Below are 23,831 nucleotides of genomic sequence, written 5' to 3'. Positions count from 1 at the left end.
ATTCCTCCTTATGAATTTCTTTAATTTTATAATAATTCAAGGGTAGAATAATTCATATTCTCTTCTCACTTGATGATCCTGATGTACTGGAGATGATCTTGTCTCCGTTCTTTCTTTTTTTTCCTAGAACTAACCCCCCCTACCATCTCTAATTCCTTCGAACCTTTCTGAACTTAACCAAGTTGGAGTATGTGATATGCAGAAGCCTTTAGAGCAGCAGCGAGATTTTTTCAAGTCAGCGGCATGTTGAGCTCACCCTTGGAAGCTACAAAGGACTAATGCATAGAGGGGCAAGTCAATCACACTGAAGTTCCAGTTCAGGCACTGAATCTACAAGGAGGAGTTTTCAAGCTTTTCCTCACTTTTCAGATAACACGTCTTAAAGGAAGAGGAAAAGATCTTTCATAATTGGCAGGATTCAGCCAGGAGTCATATTGTCTATGGCACGACTTGACATCAGGGGTGGTCAAACATCCTTCCCCATCTTCACAACACACTCACCTCAAACTAGCTACTAAAAGTAGTTAGAGAAACTGCCAAGTGCCCACTTCACAGACATCAGTGTGTTTTTGTTGGGTTTTGTTATTGCTGTTGTTTTTGTTTTTCCTAGTTAGTCGGTCTCCTGACCCCAGAAAAGTCTCTCCACCATGCTATGCTGGAAAAGGAAGGTAGGCCACGTAAAATAAAGGCTACAAGGAAAACAATTCCACCTCCTCTACACCATTAGGTAGGTATCAAATCCTTGAAAAAAATACAAATTTTGGCAAGTTTGTTCATTCCATTCGTCTAACGTAGGCTGTTTTCTACTACCTTTTCATACCATAGCCCAGAACTAGCACCCAAGAGCCCCTCACAGTGCCCTAAAAGCCTGACCCTTAAGAATATATGCACATACCAAGAGAAGGGGTGCATACTTATGAGAGAAAGCATATTTACAACATCAAAATATGCCAAAATTTGGTTTATTTTTCAAATTTTATTTTTATCAATAACACATGCACACACATACACATGTGCATACATGCACATGCATACACACACACACACACACACACACACACACACACACACACACACACAATTAAAGACCAAGACTGCTTCATTTTAGTTTCTATATAAGTATGGGGAGTGGGAGCCCTGACAGAGATTCTCTCCAGGTAACTGGACCTTCAGCAAGCATCTCTCAGACAGAACGGGGCATTCAAAGACCATCAAGGGCCATAGACCAACCATAAACAACCAACACTTATCTCAAAGGGATCTGTTTTGGGGATGTGTACAGGATGTGCCATTTGATCATAGGATGCATACTGCACTATGATTCAATTAATCCTCATGGAGAGAGAAAAACAGATAAGACATCCCAATGGAATAAAGCAAAGTTGGGCTTCAAAATCTTGGAGGAAAAAAGGGGGGAGGGTTTTAGGTAACTGTGAAGGTTAACAATGGCATAGCATAAAACCCTGTATATTAAAAGTCAGCTCTGAGTACCAGGAAGGTGTGTTGGAACACATGTGAGGAAGAGAAGAATGAAGTAACAGAGTTTTAAACCCTGAGTTACATTTTATTATAGAAGATGGGGAAAGTAAACTTTTTGAAAAGGGTAAATTTTATATTTTTAATATAAGATTAGATGACCATTTCCAAGCTCTAAAATGTGAAGGTTACATTTGCCTGTGTGATGAGTCCACCTGTAAAGATTAAAGAGAAATGTTAATTTGGAGTGCTTTAGGCAACTCCAAACTTTATCAACAGTGCAAACTTTTTAGCGTGCACTTTAATGGAAAATAGCTCAATAATAATTTTAAATTGACATTTTTATAAGAGAGTATAGAATCAGGTGTTTAACTGTAAACTAAGACAAATTCTAACTTTAATATCCATGTCAAAAGCACTAAAACTGCGAGGGTGGCTTCTGGAGAGAAGATAAGGCGCCCATGCCAAAAGTGTTTGGAAGGAGTTAAAGCTTTGGGTACTTGTTGCTTTTATTTCTCTATCTAACGACATCAAGATAATCACATTATCGGTGGAGAAAGGAGAGCAGAGCTGCCAAGGAACCAAATAGGTATGAGCCCTACAGAACGTTTAGAACAGTACAGGAAAAGAATGCAGAGTGTGCCCTCTATTGGTCTATACATTTTAATTGCTGAGGTGGTTGGTTCACAAGTTGTATTTCCTCAGCAACACGTAAGGAACGAAAGGCATTGCAGTACAAGACTCATTGGACGTGCTGACACAGAAGCTAGGATCCAGTATAAGCACAGCACTCCAGGATGCGAGAATACCAAACCCTTGCTCTAAGCATTCTGTGGACTAAGAGTCCAATGCCTCAGGTCATGTTGTAACTGGTGCTATGTATCATTGGCTGAAAATTAGAACAGAGATTTAAATCACTGTAACTATCTCCCTGAAGACAGAAATGGATAGGTAGATAGATACAATCCTTGTTATTGAGATGAAATTAGATCATTTGAGCTTTTAACATATTCCTTTATATTTAGTATCTTTTATAAGCTCTCTGAATAGATGTAGAATTATCAATTATCATTTTTAATCCAAATGCATAAACTGTGATGGTTTTGATGTTGCTTCCTCAGGAAGGAACAGCCTTCTTTAAGCCTTGATTTTTTTTTTATATACCAGAAGCTGACACAAGACAATGGGGGCAACCAACACACCAACTAACATCTGTGCACAGTAAAAAGGCCATGGAAATTTCACAACATCATGAGAAATTCATATCTGTGGAATGGAGACTGAGTCTTTACATGTGGCACTGTTTCTTGTCTCTCTGTGGCTGGAAGATGGTGCTTTGGAAGACATGTGTTCTCTTAGGGAGGTCTTAGTCACTAGAAAAGTGAGCTATTATCTTTGAAGAAGGGAACTATGACAAAGTAATTATCTGATGAAGCTTTGATGTGGCCTTATGAAAGCTGTGTCCCTAGAGAATGGTTGAAACCTCACACAGCCGTTGGATACTGTGTTCATTCAGGTTTCCTCCATTATTCGATTATCCAACATTTCTTAAACTATAAAAGGAAAGAGAGGAAGCTTGGACCACTTGGATACCTTAAGGAAAGGTCTAGATCTAGCTTGTCCTCCCTGTCCGCAAAGGAAACAAGGTTTGCTTTTAATTTCAGGAAGCATACAAAAGCTGTTGCCCTCCCACCCACTCCCATCTCATGAATCCCAAATTATCACCTCTGCTTAAATGTCATGAGCAGGCAAATGGGTAAGTATTTCTTTTATCAATATATCATGAAAATGGAATGGCCTCAGGTAAATTATAAATTTTTTCTTCAAATGACAAGGTAAGAACAGCTACTTCTACTTTCTACTTGGTTCCACTACATTTTAGAGTAAAGAAGTAAATGTATATCTATAAAATACATGCCACTACAAATGCATGCATAAGGACAAATGCGAGCACAAATATGTTCATAGTCACATGTTCTGGATCTTAGAGTATCAGAAATAAGGAGGGGCTATAACTCATATATTAAATCTGTGAAAACATACCAATTATGTAATTTTTTACTACAACATACTTATGGTCCCTTAATTACTCAACCATAACTTCCAGTTATTTAATGTCGGTACTTTGTTAGTATAATTATGAGATGTAAAATATTTTGAGACTAATAAAAGTATGTAGTCTCCAAACCTTCTGCATCAAAATTAAAAATGATTTATATTTTTTGTAAATGTTTATATAGCAAAATGCTGATTAATTCAGAAGGGTTAGGGTGTGTTCTACTCATCTTTTCTTAATTATTAGCTAGAAAATTCACATAATCTTACTAAGCAGGTCACCTTCCTTATCAAGCAAGCCCCCACCTACATGTAACAATGAAATGCCAGGATTCTGAGAGGAATTACATAACTTAACTCAATATAGCCTCTTCACATCTACGATGGGACTTGACTTCATAGACACATGAGCATACCTCTGTCTCTCAGAGCTATGCTTTCTTGGGTGTATTATATTGAAGTTGCAAGTATCAAAATAAAGATTAAAATGTTTCTTCACTAATATGTAGTACTATTATTAATGCCTTTTCAGAAAGTGCACAGCTTTCATTTAATTTCTCCTTGATGACTTATTCATTCATACGAATAAAGTATCCAGGGTATACAAATCCACTGCTGCCCCTTTCTCTGAAAGAAGTGTTTTTAGAAATATAGGTATGCCTGTCCCAGGAATTTTTCCTACCCTGCCCCCTAGTCAAAAGCCACTTAGGAAACTACCGGATATCATTTAAACGGCGAGCAGGTGCTTGGGTCCACATGCATGTGTTGGCATACTGTGAATTCCAAAGAGTACACTGTGTGCTGGCGGCTAAGGATGCTCTTACATGGCCATGGAATTGCAGCTGACATTAAAACTTCAATTATGCGTAAAACACTGTAAATCCTAAGTAACCAACACCCCCTAAGGACAGACAATGAAATCTATTCAGTATCTGTTTGTTTACACTGCAGTTTGTGTAGGGAATACTCTGTTGGGTACAGCAAGGCTTGTCAAGATGTCAGTACCGTAGTCTATGCTGATCTACAGAAGCTCAAAACTGGAAAGACAGCAAAAATAACAAGAATAAGAAAGAAATCAAGAATCACTTAGGAGTAGCACGAAAAGAAATTAAATAGGTATAATGTCATTGGGCCTCAGAAAAGGCCAGCAGGTAATTCTGGGAAGGCTGCCCAGAAGCAATGGCATTGTGACTGGGTCCCCTAACCCGTTCACCGATGCAAGTGAAGTCACTTGAGGCAGTTTAACTCTGTGGTGTTGTGGGAAGTGGGAGGAGGTTGGGAAGGGTGAGAACGGTAGCAACCATGGAAGAGAGGCTGACACTGACTCTGTAGGTAAAATAGAGGCTGGAGTGTTTGGGGGTTCGGAAGCAAATAATATGAGTAGATCTGTGCTTGAAAATGATGCAGATGACAGCATGAGAAGTGGTTGGGGTGTGGAAACCAGAGATGTTGTTAAATTAAAAGGCTATAAGGTCCAAGACAAGAAACATGTTTGGAAATGGAAAAGGCATGTTAATTAAACATAAATATATCTAAGGCATAGTCTACAATAAAGAATAGCTCCCACTGTGATAAACTGATAAAAAATTTTTTTAGAAGGCAAAAGAAATGTCAAAGCAAAAGCAAAGCTCACGGCCTTAACACATGGGAGCCCCGGAGCGGAAGCCAGGAACACGAGCGCAGGCACACATCCAGGGGAGAGCCATGAGGAGGAAACGAGTTGTCAAGCCCGAGTTTACATAAAACATCTATCCAAGTATCACTAGTTGTTGGGAAATCAGAGTGTGATGTAATCTGAAGCCTAAAACGAAAATTTGAGAACTAGAGTTGAAGACTGTTTCTGGAAGTAAGAGTTGAGAAAACAGGGATGGGAGGGAAAATAAAGAGAATGAAGGTAAATAAATAATAGCTCCCACCTATTCTGAATAAGAACAACAAGTAAGAATGGAGAGAAAATTGGAACCAAACATACACTGTGGTGTCACTGGGTAGAGGAAAAAAAAAAACATTATTGAAAAAAAAAAAAGACATAGGATACCTCCTGAGGGATGAGTAATGGAGTATCAAAACTTTGTGTCACCAGAAAAGGAGAGAGCATGGCCATCAAGAAAATGTTTTTGCAGACTGGCAAGATAGCTCAGTGGTTAGGAGTAGCAGCTGCTTTTCCAGAGGACCAGGTTCAATTGCCAACATCCACATGGCAGCTCCCAACTGTCTGTAAATCAGTTTCAGGGAATCAGCATTCCTGGTCACCAGGTCCTAGGCACCAGTTGCATATGTAGTACATAAACAGACATGTAAACAAAACACCCATACATCACATAAAATTAAATTATAAAATTATTGAGTGGGTTGGTTTATTTGGTTTGTTTTTGTTGTTATTGTTGTTGTTTAGTTGGTTGGTTGGTTGGTTTTTTTGTTTGTTTGTTTGTTTTTTGTTTTGTTTTGTTTTGTTTGTTTTTTGAGACAGGGTTTCTTTGTATAGCCCTGGTTCTCCTGGTTCTAGCTCTGCATACCAGGCTGTCCTTGAACTCACAGAGATCTAAGTGTCTCTGCCTTCTGAGTGCTATGATTAAGGGCTGGCCTTACCACTGCCTGACCTATTATTAAGTTATTCTAAAAGGATAACTCACTGATCAACCTATGTTTTGCTGTTAAAGAACACGGCTGTGAAAGCAAAGGCCAATAATCTTGAATAGAAAAATCCTTTCAGAAAACAACATGGAAATAGAAGCCAGATTGTAAGCAACTGCCAAGTAAATGACACCCGCAAGATTAGCCAAGCACAGCAAAGAAGAAAAGGGCAGTGAAGAGACGGAGAGAAGACTGGACAGTGATGTGACAAGGGTGGTGAAGGGACAAGAGAAGGCTAAAGAACACACGGGATGTGAAGACGGAGGCGTCACTATCTGAGAAGAAGCAGGTGCCCAGCAAGACAGGAAATGACGGGAAAGGTCAGTGGGAGGGACTCAAGACGGAAAAACTGTGATGGCACATACGTGTGGAAAGGCCATAACAGAGCCTATTACTGTGTTTGTGAACTAAAAAAAAAAACATAATTTAAAACAAACCATTCGGTCAGCAGCGTGGCAGAATACCTGAAGAGTCCAACAGAAAGAAAAGTCCCAGAGGAGAGACTGAGGTGCGAGAGGCCTTGGAGAAAACCAACACCCTCATTGCATCACTCTACCATGATCCCGATCTTTACATCCTGAGAGAAACTCACAAGGAAATGAAAGGCAAGAAAAAAGTGAGTAAAATTATCATTTTAGTTCTAAAAAGCTAAATCTCCATTATCCTTTTCTACTGTGCTCTCTTCACACACAAAAATATGCACATATACACACCTTCACTATAAGACCTGCATATAATATATTATCTATTCATATTAGTACCGCGATTATCATCTGGTACTTTTTGTTTCATCTGAAACTATATTGTGGTGCTCCCTAGAGATTAATCTTTGATTTGCTATGCATATTGAGAGGGCAGGGTAATGACCCTAAGGACATCTTGAAAAGTAACCAAAAAAAAAAAATAACTTTATCGTAACCCCAAAGCCTAGCACACCTCTTTTCAGCAAGGATCAACAGACCAAGATTCCTCTGTCATCTATTTCCTAGATTTGGGGGGATGGGTGGGGAGGTAAGAGTGACTATATCCAAAAAGCAGGGAAAGAGATTTAAAGGGAGTCAGTTGGAATAAAAGAAATAAAAGAATAAGTAGCCTGGATAATCTAGGAACTGGACAGTTCCTGAATAAATCAAAAGGTAGTTTTGCATTAAGAAATTAGAAGTGTCACTTCCAACTTGTGATTGCTGCAACATTGGATTCTACCCAGGCTTGGTTTGAAGAGCAGATAAAGTAAGCCAGAATTAAATGGACGGCTCAGAGAACATCACCTATTCTGAATCCTTTCCAAATGTCAGTGGCAAATAAGATGTTGGTCTGAGTTCAGCAATTTCCTGACCTCCTTGTACTGGTTAAAACACTGGCCAGAAAAAAAAACTGATGCAATTATGCTTGCGAGCAAACGCAGCCAATGCAGGGGAAAGAGTGAAGAAAAGAAAAGAGCATGTTTATGTTGAAAGTTAAACATCACATCAACTTTTCTGAACTACTTTGGAACTTAAGAAAGTAAGCATGCATACGAAATGTATTTTGAAGCTTTTAAGTGTAGGTTAATATGTTCCATGTGGTAGTTTGTATTTTTTTTTGAAAGGATACTGGAAGAAATAAGCCATTATTAAAAAGTACTTATGGAAAACAAGTACCTCCAAACTCTTCATTGAGTTATAAATGGCAAACAAATTAATTTAGCTCTATACAGTTAAAGAGAAACTGTTTATCTTTTTCTTTAACCTCAGCTGCCAGAAACACAGCACACTATTTGTGATAAACACTTCATCTTTGTAGAAGGAGCCAAACGTAATTTTGTGAACACAAGATGTTATGGATGGAGGAGTGCTGTAAGCTTCTGAGAGAAAATGCAATCAGCAACAGCTCTTGGAGTGCCACACCCACCAGCAACTCAAGTCATAGCTCCTTAAGCCTGGCTGCTTCCAAGGGCTTCCTCACGAAGTCTCTTTTCTATGTGTATCCCTGGCTCTGCTGTAACCAAGCAGATCCGAAGAGTGGACATGGTAGAAGATCAAGCCACCATATTTCAAGCTCAAGAAGTTCTGAAAGGCCATAATGAAGTATTTTTATTAAAAAAATATTTTATATTTTCAGTAATTCAGCTCTAAAATCTGGTTTGCAATCACCCTAGAGAACCCCATTTAAGAATACAATTAAATCACAAGAACCCAAGACAGAGAGCAGTGGTTGTTAACAGTAGCTAGTAGGGACAGCATACTGAGTGACGAGGGATGAAGAGGCTGACAAATGTGAACAGTTATTACACAGACAAAACATAAGTTGTCAATCAGCCTGCCAAAATATCAGCATGTGTGTCCCTTCTACAAAGATATGCATTCTCGGCACTGTGTTTGTGCCTAATTAATAAAATTGTTTCAGCTGGGCCCTATTAGTGACCATTAAATGCACTTTTATGAAATAAAGGGAAGAAAATCCAGTGGGAGTCTATGATGGTCTTCACAGGACAAAGTTTTGCCCCAAAGTTGACAAGGTTGATATTTTATTTTCTCAATCCTCTAGCTAACTTTGAAATAAAACATAGGGCTAAGTGGTACATTTGCTCTCTATTTCAGACTGGATGCAATTGATTTTAACTGACTAAATGATCTGATCTCTGCCAAAGATTTTATTTCATTAAGAAAATGATATTAAGGAGCATCTGAGATCATGGAGCAGACTAAACATGATGCCAAAGGAGTCCGGAGAATGTGCCACAGTGAAGGTTTGATTATTTGCAGATGGAATACAAAAAAGAAAGAAAGAAAGAAAGAAAAAAAAAAACCAGCAGGTCCCAGGGGCAAGCCTAGCCAATCCTGGTGCCATTGCTGCTGCCTAGATCAGAGCACAAAGCCAAGGAAATAACTCATCTTTTATGCTACAACACCTTTTTTTTTTTAAGTGGTAATCACTTTTTTTTCCTAGAAGGTAATATTTAACTGCCACTATGCAAAACAAAGGGGCCAGGGGGAAATGTTGGTACCACAATAGCCAGCCAGCATGTCAACTGTCACTCCTGACACGGTATGGCTGGTGGGCAGGCATTCACCAAGAAGAAAACTAATTTAAATCAATCTCCTTTGGAAAAGCCAATTGTTGGGTATGCACAACAATTGGTGCAGGATCAATCAGTGGACATGAGATCAATTAAAACCAGCTTAAGTTTGTGAAGAGGGACAATTCCCACAACTTGAGTTAGATCTCTATTCATTCCAATATTCTCACAATATACTCCTTGAGCTTCCTTGCAGGGCAGAAAGGCTACTATGACCCTGCACTGTCTAGCCAGCCCTTTAAGTAGTTCCACTTTTAATTAAAAACAGTGCTCCCTTTGTTGGCACAGATAGTATGGTCACTTTTTAAAAAAAAACTGTAGTTATTTTAGGCATAAACGTTGGATTCAGGAAGAGACATCTGTTGCAGGAGAGAAGTCCAGAAACACACTTTGATAGGAGTTTTTAAAACAGCCATACCACTCGACATATACTTGAAGGCCTTCAAACTGGATGAAACAACAAGGCTGATTTGGCACAAGCCACTGTTGCATACTTTCTGGTTGGGTTTTTAAATGGCAGAGCTTGGGGCTCTAGATAGCAGCCGCTACGAGAGATTTTGCTAAAGGAAGCTCTGAAACAAAACGGGATCTGATTCAGATACACAAGAAGAAAAGCACAGGCAGAGAGCCTGGGAGATGACCCTATGGGAGAAAGAAATGCATGCAGTATCACTCCTGGCCATAGAAGTGCTGTAATGCCCTTCTCTGCCAAGCAGCACCTCTAAATTTAAGTTCTTAGACAGTGTGCTTAATTCTTTTCCCACTCAGCCACAGGAGCCAGCAGCGAATCAGAAATCTATCCCTCAATCAATAAGTCATGTAATCATCAAGAATGTGCCAAGGAGCTTTAGGTACTTCTGTATTTTGCAAACTTTATGTGTTTTTGGTGTTTTCCAGAAAAACTGATTACAATTCTTTTTTTTTTAAAGTGGGTGTAGTGTCTCCAAACACTTTGGACTACAGTATAATAAAAAAGTTGCCACTTTTGCCAAGCAATACCTGGGAATATAACAATGGCATGGAGAGAGGACTCCATTGGAAAGGGTGAGAAGAGACAGAGAATCATTTTTCAAAGGCAGATATCGACATGAAACTCTCTCAGCTTTTGGAGAGGAGTTTCTCCCTTGCCTTTTATGTAGTAATCTCTGAAAATAAAAAATATTTCCAAATGTCAGAAATGATTCAGAGAAAGGATATGTGTTCTTAATAATACTTAATAAGTATAATATATAATAAGCCAGAGATACATAGCAACAATAAAAAAAATTCTGTTCTTCAAAAGTTATATATCATCAGTGACCCCGAGCTTTACTCTGGAATAGGCCAAGCTCTTCAGCTCATGAGAATAGCTTGATGCCCCTCAAAATGCTAATTAATAATTATTATTAGTGATAATAGCAACAGCAATGTTGACAATAATATAAATGTCTCCAAAACTAGCTGCAGGGCCAGAGTCCTTATGCCTCTACAGACAAGAGACGTTTATAGCATGGAAAAACAAGATCGAGGTCTACAAGCCTCATGACAAATGCTAACAGCAAAAAAGACCAAGCTGGTGGTCAGACAACTGACTCTCATCAGGTGCTAACAAAGAGCTGTTGTGCAAGAGCCCAGCGCTGGTGCTTCTACTCTATGCCTGTGTGGTGTGGGGTTTATGTTTACATCCCTCCAGAAAACGTCATTGTGTCTGGCCCCACAAGCTCCAAACGCACTTGGCCTAGCCACCACCCCCAGCAAGAGTGGAAGACAGGAGTCCAGAAATACGTGGACGCTAATGTCTCATTCTCTGAAATCTTCCTAGAGGTGCCCATCTGCTTTCTCCCTCGACACAAATGATGAAGTGAGCATTTAAAAAGCCTCAAGTTAATTTCATTAAGGGCAAAAGACAAAAACAAAACTTCTCCAAAACGACTGGTTTTGAGAAAACAAACCAACAGGGCAATGTGGGCCTATTTGTAAAAACATTCACGCTGCAGGGGAGAACTTCCTGAGAAAGCCAGAGCAGGAGTCCCTACTTAATTCATTAAGTACCCATCTCCTCTCAGGTTCCAGAAAAAAGGGCAACAGTGTTGCTTTTTTTTTTCTTGGCAAATCTTGTTCTCCCAGGCAATTTGACATTTCTTGCCACCACCATCACCACCACCTCCTCCTCCACCGCACACACACACACACACACACATCCATGCCAGACCGTATCTAAAACTATCTGGGGCAGGATTTAGGGCACACGTGGGTCAGGAAATTAAAGACACTTGGACTTCGAGGAAGATGATTAAGAAGGAAAAAAAAAAAGGAGAAAACTAGAAAAATGGATGCTACGTAAGAAATATGATCCAAAGGAGAGTTCAGGAAAGGCAAGGCGGCACTGACTGGACCACATGATGAATCCCTGGGCGCTTGCTGGAGAGAAGTCAACCCACCAGGCTTCCAGCGCTTCTCTAAGTCCCACCGCGCCTACTAGGGGCAGAAGAAAGCCTCCTGCGGAGCTATGAGACCTTGAGAGTGGGCAGTTATGGAACACAGTCCTGTCCCCCAGTCCCCAAAGCAAGCCTAGACATGAGCGAACTCTCCCGACACTCCCACCCACTCAGGAACCCCACGCACCTTCAGCCAAGCGCGACCCACCTCGCTTATTGCGTCTCCATCGGTTGCCTTGGCACTGGCTGTAATCCATACAGTTCAGAATGATGAGGGCAAAAGAGAAGAGGCGAAAACGCATCTGGACGGTCGGGCTGGGGAGAGACACCTCTCAAAGTCGAGGAAACGCCAGACTCCTGCAAGGAGACAGTTCGGGTCACACTCCTAGGGAGGACTCAGAGACAGATGCCACTGGCTCTGGGGCTGCAATGGTCAGTTTGGTTCGTTGAGCATCGCTCCCTCCGCCGTGAACCTGGAAGATGAGGAGAGAGAAGCAGGGTGGGTGGGGGACCGAGAGAACCCGGAGGAGGTACCTGCACCTTCGCGCCTCTTGGTTTAAAGAAAGGAGCAAGGGAGGACGCGAACTCACTGGCACGAGCCACGCAGCAGTTTAACGCAGATGGCACAGCTGCAGGCGACTTGGAGAGGAAGGTGATTACAATCAGTGAATTAGCAACCTCTGCCGCGCAGTTGCTTCTGACCCTGGGGAAAGGGCGTTGTGCGAGCTCTGAGAAAGGAAAGGCGCTCTAGAAGCACCAGAGCGCAGGGCTTTAAAGAGGCGCTCTGGAGCCCTTCGCTCCCGGGTTGGGCTATCCCAGCGCCGCTGCACCAGGTGTGGATCGCCTACCATGCGCTCGAGTCTCGGGCTGCACGGCGTGCCTAGGCGCGGCGCTCCATCCTAGGCTCCGGGAGCGAGCCGGCTGTTCGGTCAGCACGTGGGCTCGGAAAAAGTTTGCCGACACCCGCAGAGAGCTCTTGCCAGCTCTGGGATTCCGCAGGGAGCAGCAGGGTCCGCGGACCCCGAGGGTCCTCGGGGCTGGCGGCGCCTAGCAGGAGCGCGCGCCGCCGGGCAAGAGCAACTGCGAGCACTGGGATGCTGGGTCTCCGCCCGCGAGAGCGATTCCTGGGCGAGGGGCGCGTCCGTTCTCCTCTTGGCGTCCAGTCGCTGCTCCCAGAGCTCTCTTCGCCACCACTTCAAGCTGAGGTTTCTCTCTGCCTGAGCTGTGGGGGAGACCGAACCGAAGGGATGTGACCAGCGCACTTTCCGATAGAGATGCAGACAAGCTAAGGCTCGGGAGGGATGCTTCTATAAGTAGGTGGTGCTGTGGTCCAAGGCATCTAAAGCCAATCTGCCTCAGAGTTCCTGGGTCCTAAAGCCAGAAATGCTCGGGTTTCCCTGAGGTCCTAAAGAGCACTGACAGCATGCAAAGAGCTTCACGTAGGAAGAAATGCTCACTAGGCTTTCGCAGAGGGATTATCTAGACTGGAGAGTACCTAGGGTGAAAGTTACGACCTGGCCTTGCTGTTCATACCCAAAGCTCCCTCTGCGGAACAATGGGGTCGGTTCCCACCTCCCCATTAGCCTTTCTCCAGGAGAATCTGCTGAGAAACTAAAGACACCTTCTACTGCACTTCCTGAGCTCCCGCCTGAGACTGCTGCTTCTGAAAAACAGAGTTTAAACTTCAGACTTCAGGCTTTTTTTTTTTTTTTAAACAAGAAGGCAGGCCTCTGCCAATAAAAAAAGGGGGGGGGGGTTGCTGCTCTGAAGGCAGATTTCCCAGATCTGAGAGCAAATTAAAACACACAGTTCAAGGAGTGAGATTGGTTTCCTATTGCCTTTACCTTTCCTCACAACTTTTTTTCCCTTGACTTATTTTCTCCCAGCAGATTTCACAAAGTTATGTGATATTTTGCAATACTCAAAAAATGGAAACTTTCTTCTTCAGTGTTTCCCACTGAAATAAGTTTTGTTCTTAATCCTTATCCCTCCTCGGTCTTCTGATGTCTAAATTAAACGTTTAGATGTCTTGGGTTCAGAAAAATATTGTAGTACAACATTCATTAAATACACTAGACGTATTCTATTTTATTCTACTGAATTCTTCTGCCCTGCACTCACGCTGTTGGAAATAATGTATTTCCCCCTTTAAGCCAAAGATAAGAATTTATAATGCTAACGTGGCAGTACAGGTGTCTCTTTTGATGTGCTCCTAGGCACGTTGTTGCAGCAGCATTATAGCAGCAGCTATTGATTGGTTTGTTTCTGAGAACCGAGTTGTGGCTCAGGACAACCTGAAACTCATACTGATAAGGCTGACCTAGAACTCCTGACCCTTCTGCCTCCTAAGTGGCTAGGAGCTCGGATTACAAACACATGCCACCAGTTCAGGCTCTATAATAACATTTTATACAATTTCAATTCCCTTTTCTATTCCTTTTGTTTCCGAATATGTCCAGAAATTTGAAATGAAGAATCACATAGAAATGATAGGGGCACTAACAGCCACGTTTATTAATGATTCCACTGTTGGCTGTCCACAACAATTTTACTGCCATTACTGTTACATATTAATGTTCCTGTTCTAGGAGTTACTTACTGTGCCTGAGGACACCTAAGTGAACCTGAGGGAGTTCCTGGTGCCATTTCATTGATAAGAAAACTGGGCCATGAAACTTGACCACAGAGGGCAAACTTCTGACTGGACAACCTAACAGCAGTTATCCAGCTTCCCAAATCCTTGATGTGCAGCTTGGTCTTCATGTGCATCCCCTAACAACCGGAGCTGTCTCTGACTCTTGCCTACCATTGGGTCCCTTTCCCCTAGCTGGGCTGCACTGCCTAGCCTCCATAGAGGATGCGCCTAATCCTACTGCAACTTGATGTGCCAATGTGGGTTGATATCCATGGGAGGCCTCCCCTTCTCTGAGTAGTAAAGGAAAGGAGAATGGGGGGGGGGTAGGGAGACACAGGGACTTGGAGGAGAGGAGGGAGAGGAAGCTGGCATCAGGATGTAAATTTATGTGTTTGTTTGTTTGTGCACCTCTCTCTCTCTCTCTCTCTCTCTCTCTCTCTCTCTCTCTCTGTGTGTGTGTGTGTGTGTGTGTGTGTCTGTCTCTCTCTCTCTCTCTCTCTCTCTCTCTCTCTCTCTGTGTGTGTGTGTGTGTGTGTGTGTGTGTGTGTGTGTGTGTGTGTTGGCTGTTTTGTGTTTTTGCCTGCCTTTGCTCCTGGTACCTTTTAAGGCCACAAGAGAGGGTCAGATCACCAGAGAGTGGAGGTACACAGTTGTCAGCCAACCTGTGGATGCTGGGAATTGAACCCTTGGTCCTCTGGAAGAAAGCACCTCATGTTCTTAACCTTGGACCATCTCTCCAGCCCCAGTCTTTGACATTTTGTCACAACATTTGGAAAGGACTGGAAACGGCTCAGAGTAGGCATTTCCCTCTCCAGCTTGATAGCTGCCGCTGTCCCACTCAGCATATTCACGTGCACACACCGAGTGTGCTGTACTAACAAGCATGAGATTCAAGGGAGAAAAAGATGCTTTCCTAAGTAAGCCCCCTGGTTTCCAGCATAGCTCAAGATTAATGAGTATATCAGTGTCTATTCAAATGAGTACAAACCCAAGGGTATGTAGCGATACGATACTATCCTTGGGTTACTTTCCCCAATTATCTGGATATGTTTCTTCAGCAGTATTTTCAAGAAATTAGATCAAGTTTTCTTTTCACCTCTACTACCTAAAATCTATCTTTTGAGGAATTTGCTGTGGAGTTCTAAGGAGTCTGAGAGCAGAGTCATCAATGAATGGATTAAATTTATGGACCTCTTTTGACCCTATCCCCGCCCCGCCCCCAGTAATATCTTAGAATTTTACTCCTCTGGGTTGCCCTATTTTAACCCGAAATATTTTGAGATGGTGAGCTTCAGGGATCAATGCATGAGAAAAGAATTTAACACATCTCTTTTGCAGCCAAATGTGTTTAACAATACGAAAATAGACTCTGGAAGAAAAGACGCCTGAGCACTTTTTTGATGGCACTCTGGTCCCTTTCTTCTTTGTAAAGGACAAAGCAGAACCTTAAAGTTTGTCATGAAGGAGGTGCTTAGAATCTCATGCTTCGTTTCCGATGCAAACTTATCTATACAAAATCTTTTCCTCCCCCTCCTCCACTGGGTATTTATTTCAAGAATATAAGATTGATCTTCCATTTAAAAAATGGAACCTCGGTGGATCCTAAACTGCTCAGGACCTTAGTCCCATCCCTTTGCCTCCTCGCATTTCTAAACTCAGAAGATGCTGTTGCCAGGGCACATCATTCACTGTCACTCCAATCCGGAGACTCAGTAGACTTTTTTCTTCTAACCAAGTTCATTGGTTTCATTCAGGAGCTTTGTGAACAGGTGTGTGCCCAGTGCTTGTTTATGGAGAAGCACACTGGAGAAGCTGACTCCATACCATTCCCTGGTGTCAGACAGGCTCTCTTCCTTGGAAACAATTTATTCTTGACTAACCTCTTCAGATAAATATGTTCTTAATAAAATACCTGTGCTTATCAATCAGATGTGTGTGTATTTACGCATGTTGTGTTCTTATCTGTAACAGATATTCTTTTTTGTAACTTTTTATTTTTTTATATTTTTATTTTCATTTTTATTGGAGTTTTGTCTGTATGTCTATGTGAGAGTGTTGGATCTTAGAGTTGCAGACAGTTGTGAGCTGCTGTCTGGGGGGCTGGGAATTGAACCCACGTCCTGTGGAAGAGCAGCCAGTGTTCTTAACTGCTTAGCCACCTCTCCAGCCCTTTAACAGATATTCTTTCATCTGTCTCTCTTTTTCAGCTAGAACATTATAAGAACAAGAGTGTGAGATGTCCAAGATGACAAGCAACTTTTTCTGTCTTACTTTTATGAGTCATTCATTCAGATAGCTTAAATGCTCAGTTCTTGCAAAAGAGAATTATGCCAAAGGCTCTCACAGCTCCCTCTCTCAAGCAGCCTGTTCTTCTTCTTAGAGTTATTTTTGCATACCTTTCCAAGTTTTGAGTAGGCTTCCAGAGGTGAATACTTTAGCCATTTTTGTGCTTGTCAGTATATATATACACACACACATATGTGAATATATGTGTATTTACATACGTGTTTTTGCTTATCCTATTCTCTCTTTTTGGAGCTAGTTAGATACTATAGTTACTAATTCATATGTCAGTATTTTGTCTGTTTTAGAGACCTTTCCACATAAGTTCACAGTGTTTGTTTTTCTTCTTTTCGGGTAATCACATATATTTTTCTTTTATTTAGTCAGCTTTCTACTGCTACATTGTCATTATTTTCTCTTTTTCTTAAAACATCATTTCACTTTATTTTAGATGATAAATTTCTAAGATGAAGAAAGTTGAATCAGTTTTACATACCTTTAGGTTCTGTGTGTGTTAGTGGCGGGGGGGGGGGGGGGGGGGAGTTGTGCACATGTGAGTTTCCTTCAAACTGCCTTCCATAAAGGTTTAATGATACTACATTGTATAAAAAGTCTTTCTCGGTTAAAACCAAACAATATATTTCTTAAATATCAATAAGCAAAAGTGGCTCCACAGTGAAGTTTTAATTAGTAATTCTTTGCTTTTAAACAATATTGTGTTCCCCTGGTATGTTTAAATAATTATATTTCCTTTTCCATAAACTCTCTGAAGATACAATATATTCCTTCATACTGTTTTTTTTTTGTTTTGCAGAATATCACCTGCTAATATGTATTATGTCTTGTGATGTGGGTTGAAAATGTTTCTTTTCAATTTTATCAATTGTCTTTTAACTGTTTTTAATGTATATTAATATACAGAAATTTTAAATAATGTGCTGGAGTGGAATTTGTAGATCTTATCTCTGCATCAGTTACAACTGACAGAACTGTTGCCCATAGAATTTCTTCACATTTTCATTCAGGAGGTGGCAGATACATAGTTTCCATGGAGGGTAGAAAACGCTCATGATGGATCTCAGGTCTGGACAATAGAAGCCAGAAGAGAATAGACTTAGCTTTTTCTGAATTCTGCATGTTTACATTCACAAATTTGGCTGAATTTGGCATTGACTCTTGTTTTCATTAGCTCACTGATTTAGAACTGCTTATCTTTTATGTTATCAGATAGTCACATTCTCAGACTGAAGTTTCCCACAATGTTTTTATTCGTTGTTGATATTTGTTAGCAGTACATGTAGTATTACAGGCTGAAACAATTTCGGCATTTTGTGCCATTATGTCAATATTCATTATGTAAAATTTTCCTTTTAAATACCTTAAATGTCCATTTTGTTAGCTGCATGAGGTAGTGCATGTCCGTTTATTATATTTATGTAGATAAATTAAATTAATAAGAAAAATATTCACCAAGGTCACAGATCAGTCCTTATCCAGCTCAATTTGTTGTTTTAAAAAGTCACATCACAATCACACATTTAATGTTTTTATAAGAAAAAAGTGTAAATATTTGATTCTCCAAAGGCTAAGCCTGAGCTTGCCTCTATACTGATCTGGTAATGCCTCTTTCTCGATAGGCAAAATTCAAGCTCTGACCTGCAGTTTCAAGGTTATTTCCCTTCCACAATCTTCTGTGCCCTCAACACTTTAGGACTAAAAAAATCACCCACATCGCTTCAGTTTTCTCATGTGTAAATGTAGCTTCTGGAATCAAATGTTATTGTGACAACAAGAGATACACGAAGATTCTCAGTTATCTAAGACGGGTTCAGTTTTCACTGCTATGAATGGGGTATCTCTTTCATTGTGTTTGGACAATAGCTAATCTGTTTTTGGTGTGGCTGAGATAAACAACTGAGCAGGTAGCATCTCCCCCAGGACTTCTCAGTCTTAGCATCCAAAGCAGATACATCTTTTCCAAACACTGTCTTGTATCTTATGGTTATAACTAAGTTGGCTAGTGTCAAGAGCAGATCTGTGGTTCACACAGAGTGAATGGGAGCTTATGGCAGACATTACCTGTGCTACTCTTGTTGCTTGCTCTATTTTGGTTCCATTTTTATTTTGCCTATGTCACGGTTTTCTTCTTTTTTAGATGCATTTTTACCTTGCAATGTTAAATATATTTCTAGAAGCCACCACATTGGACCAATATGGGAAATGTTTTTAAACATTTTATATAATATATACATATATACATACATAATAGATTAAATATTAGATTTAATATATACAAATATATATATATATATTAGTCAGAAAACTAATATAGGGCAGTTTGACTTCCTGAAGACAACTCCTCTATTCAGCATAAAGCTGAAGAAATAGGTAACCCGAGACAGAGACAGAGACAGAGAGAGAGAGAGAGAGAGAGAGAGAGAGAGAGAGAGAGAGAGGGAGGGAGGGAGGGAGGGACAGACGGAGGAGGGAGGGAGGGAGGGAGGGAGGGAGGGAGAGAGGGAGGGAGGGAGAATATGAGACCTTACCAAATCCAAATCTTCATAACCCCTCGTCCACAGTGTTGTTTGAGATCATCAAAAAGTACTGGACATTTAAAGGAGTAGCTGAGAGTACCCCCAAAGTCTAATTATTTCCCATTCTAGAACATGGTCATCTAGGTAAATAACCCTAAGTCTTTCTGAGATGGCAAGGAGAAAGATTTCCAGTTCTCGACTGGACGTCATCCATTAAGGGAGTCAGGGGCTATGGAGGGACTCAAGCCTGGCTGTGACTCAATCGTGGTGAGTCAAGTTACACTTGTAAACCACGTAGAGTGTGTTTCTGTTAGACGAATCAGATAAGGCATTGACTGTCCAATTTAATAGATTCAAGCATTGTATTAGTTACAAAAATAGATTAATCATAAGTAGTTCTCTGACTTGATAAAAAAAACATTGAGTGTCAATATTTATTTGCTCTTATTCCTCTGCTAGATCACACAGATGTGTGGGTTGTACTTAACTTTGTACCCAGTTGTTTAGATTGAAAAGTATAAGCCAGGTGTTATGGTGCATGCTTGTATCCCAAGTACACAGGGCAACTGTCACTAGTTTGAAGTCAGCCTGGTCTACATAGTCAGTATCACACCAGCCAGGCTAACAGGAATACCTTGTCTCAGTAAACAAAATAGACTTATGGATGAGTGTAGCTCAGTGAAACAAGAATGGTACCCCAAGATAAGTAAAGTGCCATGTGAACATGATGTGGCCTCTTTTGCAACAGTTGGGGTGTGTGTGTGTGTGAGAGAGAGAGAGAGAGAGAAAGAGAGAGAGAGAGAGAGAGAGAGAGAGAGAGAGAGAGAGAGAGAGAGAATATGTACTTATCGTATGTGGAAGCATACATTCACCTTTGGTTTGAAAATTAAGAGGTATGCTTTGCATACCAGAGTGTTAAGAGCTAAACTGATAGGGCATGTACTGTGTCATTTAGATTAAGCTGGGCACAGTTTTTCCCAAATCTCCACCCGCATTTTTGAGACAGAGTTGGATGAGAGAGAGAGAGAGAGAGAGAGAGAGAGAGAGAGAGAGAGAGAGAGAAGAGAGAAGAGAGAAGAGAGAAGAGAGAGAGGAGAGAGAGAGAGAGAGAGAAGAGAGAAAGAGGGAGAGAGAGAGAGAGAGAGAGGAGAGAGAGAGAGAGAGAGAGAGAGAGAGAGAGAGAGAGAGAGAGAGGAGAGAGAGAGTGATTGACATGAAATTAAGGTCCAAGGAGCAGAAATAAAATAGTTGATGCTATCTGAAACTCATTTTCAGTACGAGACAGTGAGGAAGAAATGCTGACTACCCACAGACTGAGTAGCTTAAACTCACTCTCTTCGGCTCTTCGTCCGAGCCCTCCCCTTACTCGTGGTCTTTTGGTTCTACCAGAGACCAGCTGGGAAGACTGCAGCTTTCCTCAGTGGTGTCCACAAATTCTGCCGCTCTTACCGCCTGTGGGTGCTTATATGCACCTCTTAGACCTTTGGCTTTCCTGCTCCTCCCCTTCATTCTCGAACTTCGTGTCCTCGGTTCCTTTCGCAGCTGTGTGGGATATAATTTCTACAGTGAAATTCCTACCCACCACACTCCGGAACAGTGCGCCATGACTGATGCACGCTTTTGTCCGTTGATCCTGCACTACACAAAATGAAAATGTGCTGCCTTTCCACTTCTTTGTGTCAGCATCATCTGCACAACCTTCAGGTACACTTAGATCAATATTAGGTGGCTTTATTATTATTATTACTAACTGTACTATTATTATTACTGGGCAAAGTCATGTAGCAATCTAGGACTGCAGTCACTTTCCTGTGCTTTGTTTGGTTTCCTCTGGAATTATCATCGCCTTCCCAGACCTGAGTTCAATTTTGACGCTTTTCTGGCCAGCCCAAATCACCTTTTGCTATTTTTCTCTTGGGCAAGAAGGACGTTGATTTCACCTTTTAACTTTATAAATCATTAACATACAAAGTAACAAGTATCGTTACAGTGTATATCATTTCTAATATACATCTCATCATGCTGGGCCCCAATCCAGCTCCCTCCCTTACAGTCCTCCCCTGTCCTCCCCCCCAATTCTGGCTGGTTTCCTGCCTTCCCCAAATAGTCCCTTCTTTGATGCTATTAACATCTCTCCCTGATCCCCACCCCAAAAAGTCTCCTTTGAAGGCCCCAAAGAGTTGTCTTTGGTGACTATTCTGGGATGTCTCTTCACCATCCTCACTACTTCCTCTTTCCTGCTTTAGCTTTCACCACACTCTGTAAGGACTTACTGAGTATTTCTTTAATGTTGGAATGAATTCTCTGAAATTCTTAGGTACACAAAAAATGTACCTAATCTACCCCTCACATCTTGTTTAGCTCAATATAAACTTCAACACTGAATTCATTTGCATTTGACAATTTGAAATTTTTTAAAATTTTATTTATTTGGCGTATACATTTATATTATTACATGTAAGTAGAAAAATTACATACAACAAGAAGAACCACGAAATTAAGGATCACATGAATATTACATTCAAGTTATTTTGGTTAACTGCGTTTGGCAACCTTGTAGAAACTATCTTTCCTATCTTGGTGAGTCTAAAATTCTGAATGAGAATCAGTCTCTACCCTCTCTCATCTCTGCCAACTCAAAACCTCTACCTAGACCTAAAACCATCTTAGCCCCTGAACAGCTTAGGTTAATTGTAAGACTAAACTATCAGGACTTCAACCCCATCAGAGACTTGAGAAGGGATGAGAGTTAATTACTTGAGTGAACCAGAAGCGCAGGTTAGCAGCTTCTAGAATGAGAAGGAAAAAAAGGAAAAAAAAATGACAGAGACAGTTTACTGCCTGAACAGTCGCCCAAAACTTTCTATAACGGAAATTCATCTTTAGCCTTCTGGCCCCAAATAGCTGGCAGACATATTTGTGAGACAGAAACTATTGAGGACTTGTTGTGACAGAGGTAAGAGGTTAGGGGAGGAGGGCTCCCTTATGGGAGGACTAGGGGATGCAGAGAAAGAGAAGGAGGGAGGGAGGGAGGGTGCGATAGGGAGGGGATGAGGGAGGGGACTACATCGGGATGAAAGAACTCAAACTGCAAACCAAGCGGGTAACTTGTAGTGCTAAGCCCACTACACGGGAGTGTGGCTCTGAGATGGGCTGAGGCATGAATGTACATGCGTAGACAGACTTCTTATTGGTCACAGATTCCCTGTGACTGATTATTAGATGCCGTTCTTCATATGGCCTGAATGAAAACTAGCAGGTGTCTCTTTTCTGCTCATACTAAGAGCAGAGAACAAGCCTTAATTGTTCTGTGCATCACATACAGTTCATATATTTATAATTTTAAGACTGTATAGCACTTGTGATAATTTATATGTTTTCAGAACAAAAGAACCGGACACTGAAGCTGGATCAGACCTGATAGGATTCATTTCTCTCAGCATGCAGGACTTGGACATCCTGCATCCTTCATGTTCCAGCCCCAAGTGTTTCACTCACTGTTACTCATCAGAACAGGTCAGCTTCAGAGAAGGCTTCTGTATAAACTAGTCCAGTATTTTAGACTGTCCCACACAGGACAGTCTAGAGAAGCCTAGAGTTTCTCAACATTTGGAAACTGGACCACAAATGCTATTACCAGTTTGATTAGCCATTTTCCCAAATTTTATTCATGCCCCTACAAAGGTACTATTTTCCCCAAATCAGCTGAAAGAAACCCTAAGAGAATGACACCCCATTTCCCCTAAGGCGGGTTGGGTAGGTTTATGTTTGCTCCCTTGGGAGTTGCTTATAAGTTATGATTAGTCTTATTCAGAAAGAAAACAAAGTTGGACTCAAGGATGTCTCTCTTGCTCTATCTTTCTTTTGTAGATATGGAGATAGGGGTTGAAAAGAAAGAAAGGGGGTATAGAAATATATACAGACTATAGGATAAAAAGCAAATTATTAAACCTACTCCTCAACTTAAGGCCTTACTTGTTACTAACAAAAAAGGTTATCTTTAATTCATTGGTATAGAATTTTGTATATTGATACAAAATAAAATTAACTTTGACACATTGATATAGAATTCAAATTTAAGACTATTCTCTATATACATTATACTCTCTCTCTCTCTGAGGCATTGAACCCATACAACTCAAGTATAATATAAAACTTACTTCCAATACCTGGAAAGTTCTATTGCAGGCTGATTAGGATAATTAAATAACACAAACCATTTTGTTAGTTGGTCAAATTATAGCCATGTCAAATACCAGCCTATATTTAATCACAAGAACATGTATTCTAGGTTTAACAGATAGATATGATCCTATAGACAGATAAGGTAAAATAGATAAATTCTTCAAAGCTTCAGAGACCTACAGAGTATGGCATTTAAGAGGCTTTTAATATCTTAAAAGATTCTTTGACAACAAGACAGGCTAACTCCTGACAACACTCAGCCTACCTCATGAAGATGATGAGCATCAAAGATCCTCCTTATGGAGATGGCATCAAATGTGGCAAACAAACCACTGGGCAAAATGTCCTCATTTCTGCCACAGAAAGAATTCTGCCAAAAAATAGGCAAGCTTGTTATACAGGCAGAGTCGATAGCCAAACTCTGCCAAGACAGGGTAAGACAATTTGAAGTTTTAAAGTATCACCTTTTAACTTTCAGTTACTTCTTTTAGGAGGCCAAAGTGTTTGTTGTTGTTGTTGTTTTCATGATGATGATGATTAGTTGGATCTGGCTC

At 40.9% G+C, this 23,831-nt stretch overlaps 1 protein-coding gene across 3 annotated transcripts in view; it reads right to left on the bottom strand.

The window, feature by feature from the left end:
• Positions 1-13,071, bottom strand: part of RSPO2 (R-spondin 2) — a 144,482-nt gene extending 131,411 nt beyond the window's left edge. Inside the window, exons 1-2 of one of the 3 annotated variants that reach the window (XM_084751239.1) lie at positions 12,489-13,071; positions 11,849-11,997 (exon numbers count right to left, since the gene is read on the bottom strand). In XM_084751239.1, the coding sequence (XP_084607365.1) occupies positions 11,849-11,942 (94 nt within the window). In that variant the 5' untranslated portion in view covers positions 11,943-11,997; positions 12,489-13,071. Of the gene's footprint in view, positions 1-11,848; positions 12,114-12,230; positions 12,414-12,488 lie in introns of those variants that run through there. The other 2 variants (XM_084751237.1, XM_084751238.1) reach the window with 2 other exon arrangements.
• Positions 13,072-23,831: the final 10,760 nt, after the last annotated feature.

This window comes from Acomys minous, assembly GCF_964271855.1.
Source record: "Acomys minous genome assembly, chromosome: 12".
NCBI classification, from domain to species: domain Eukaryota; kingdom Metazoa; phylum Chordata; class Mammalia; order Rodentia; family Muridae; genus Acomys; species Acomys minous.
Note: the sequence above shows the minus strand (reverse complement) of the source record. Positions and strands in the feature narration are given on the sequence as shown.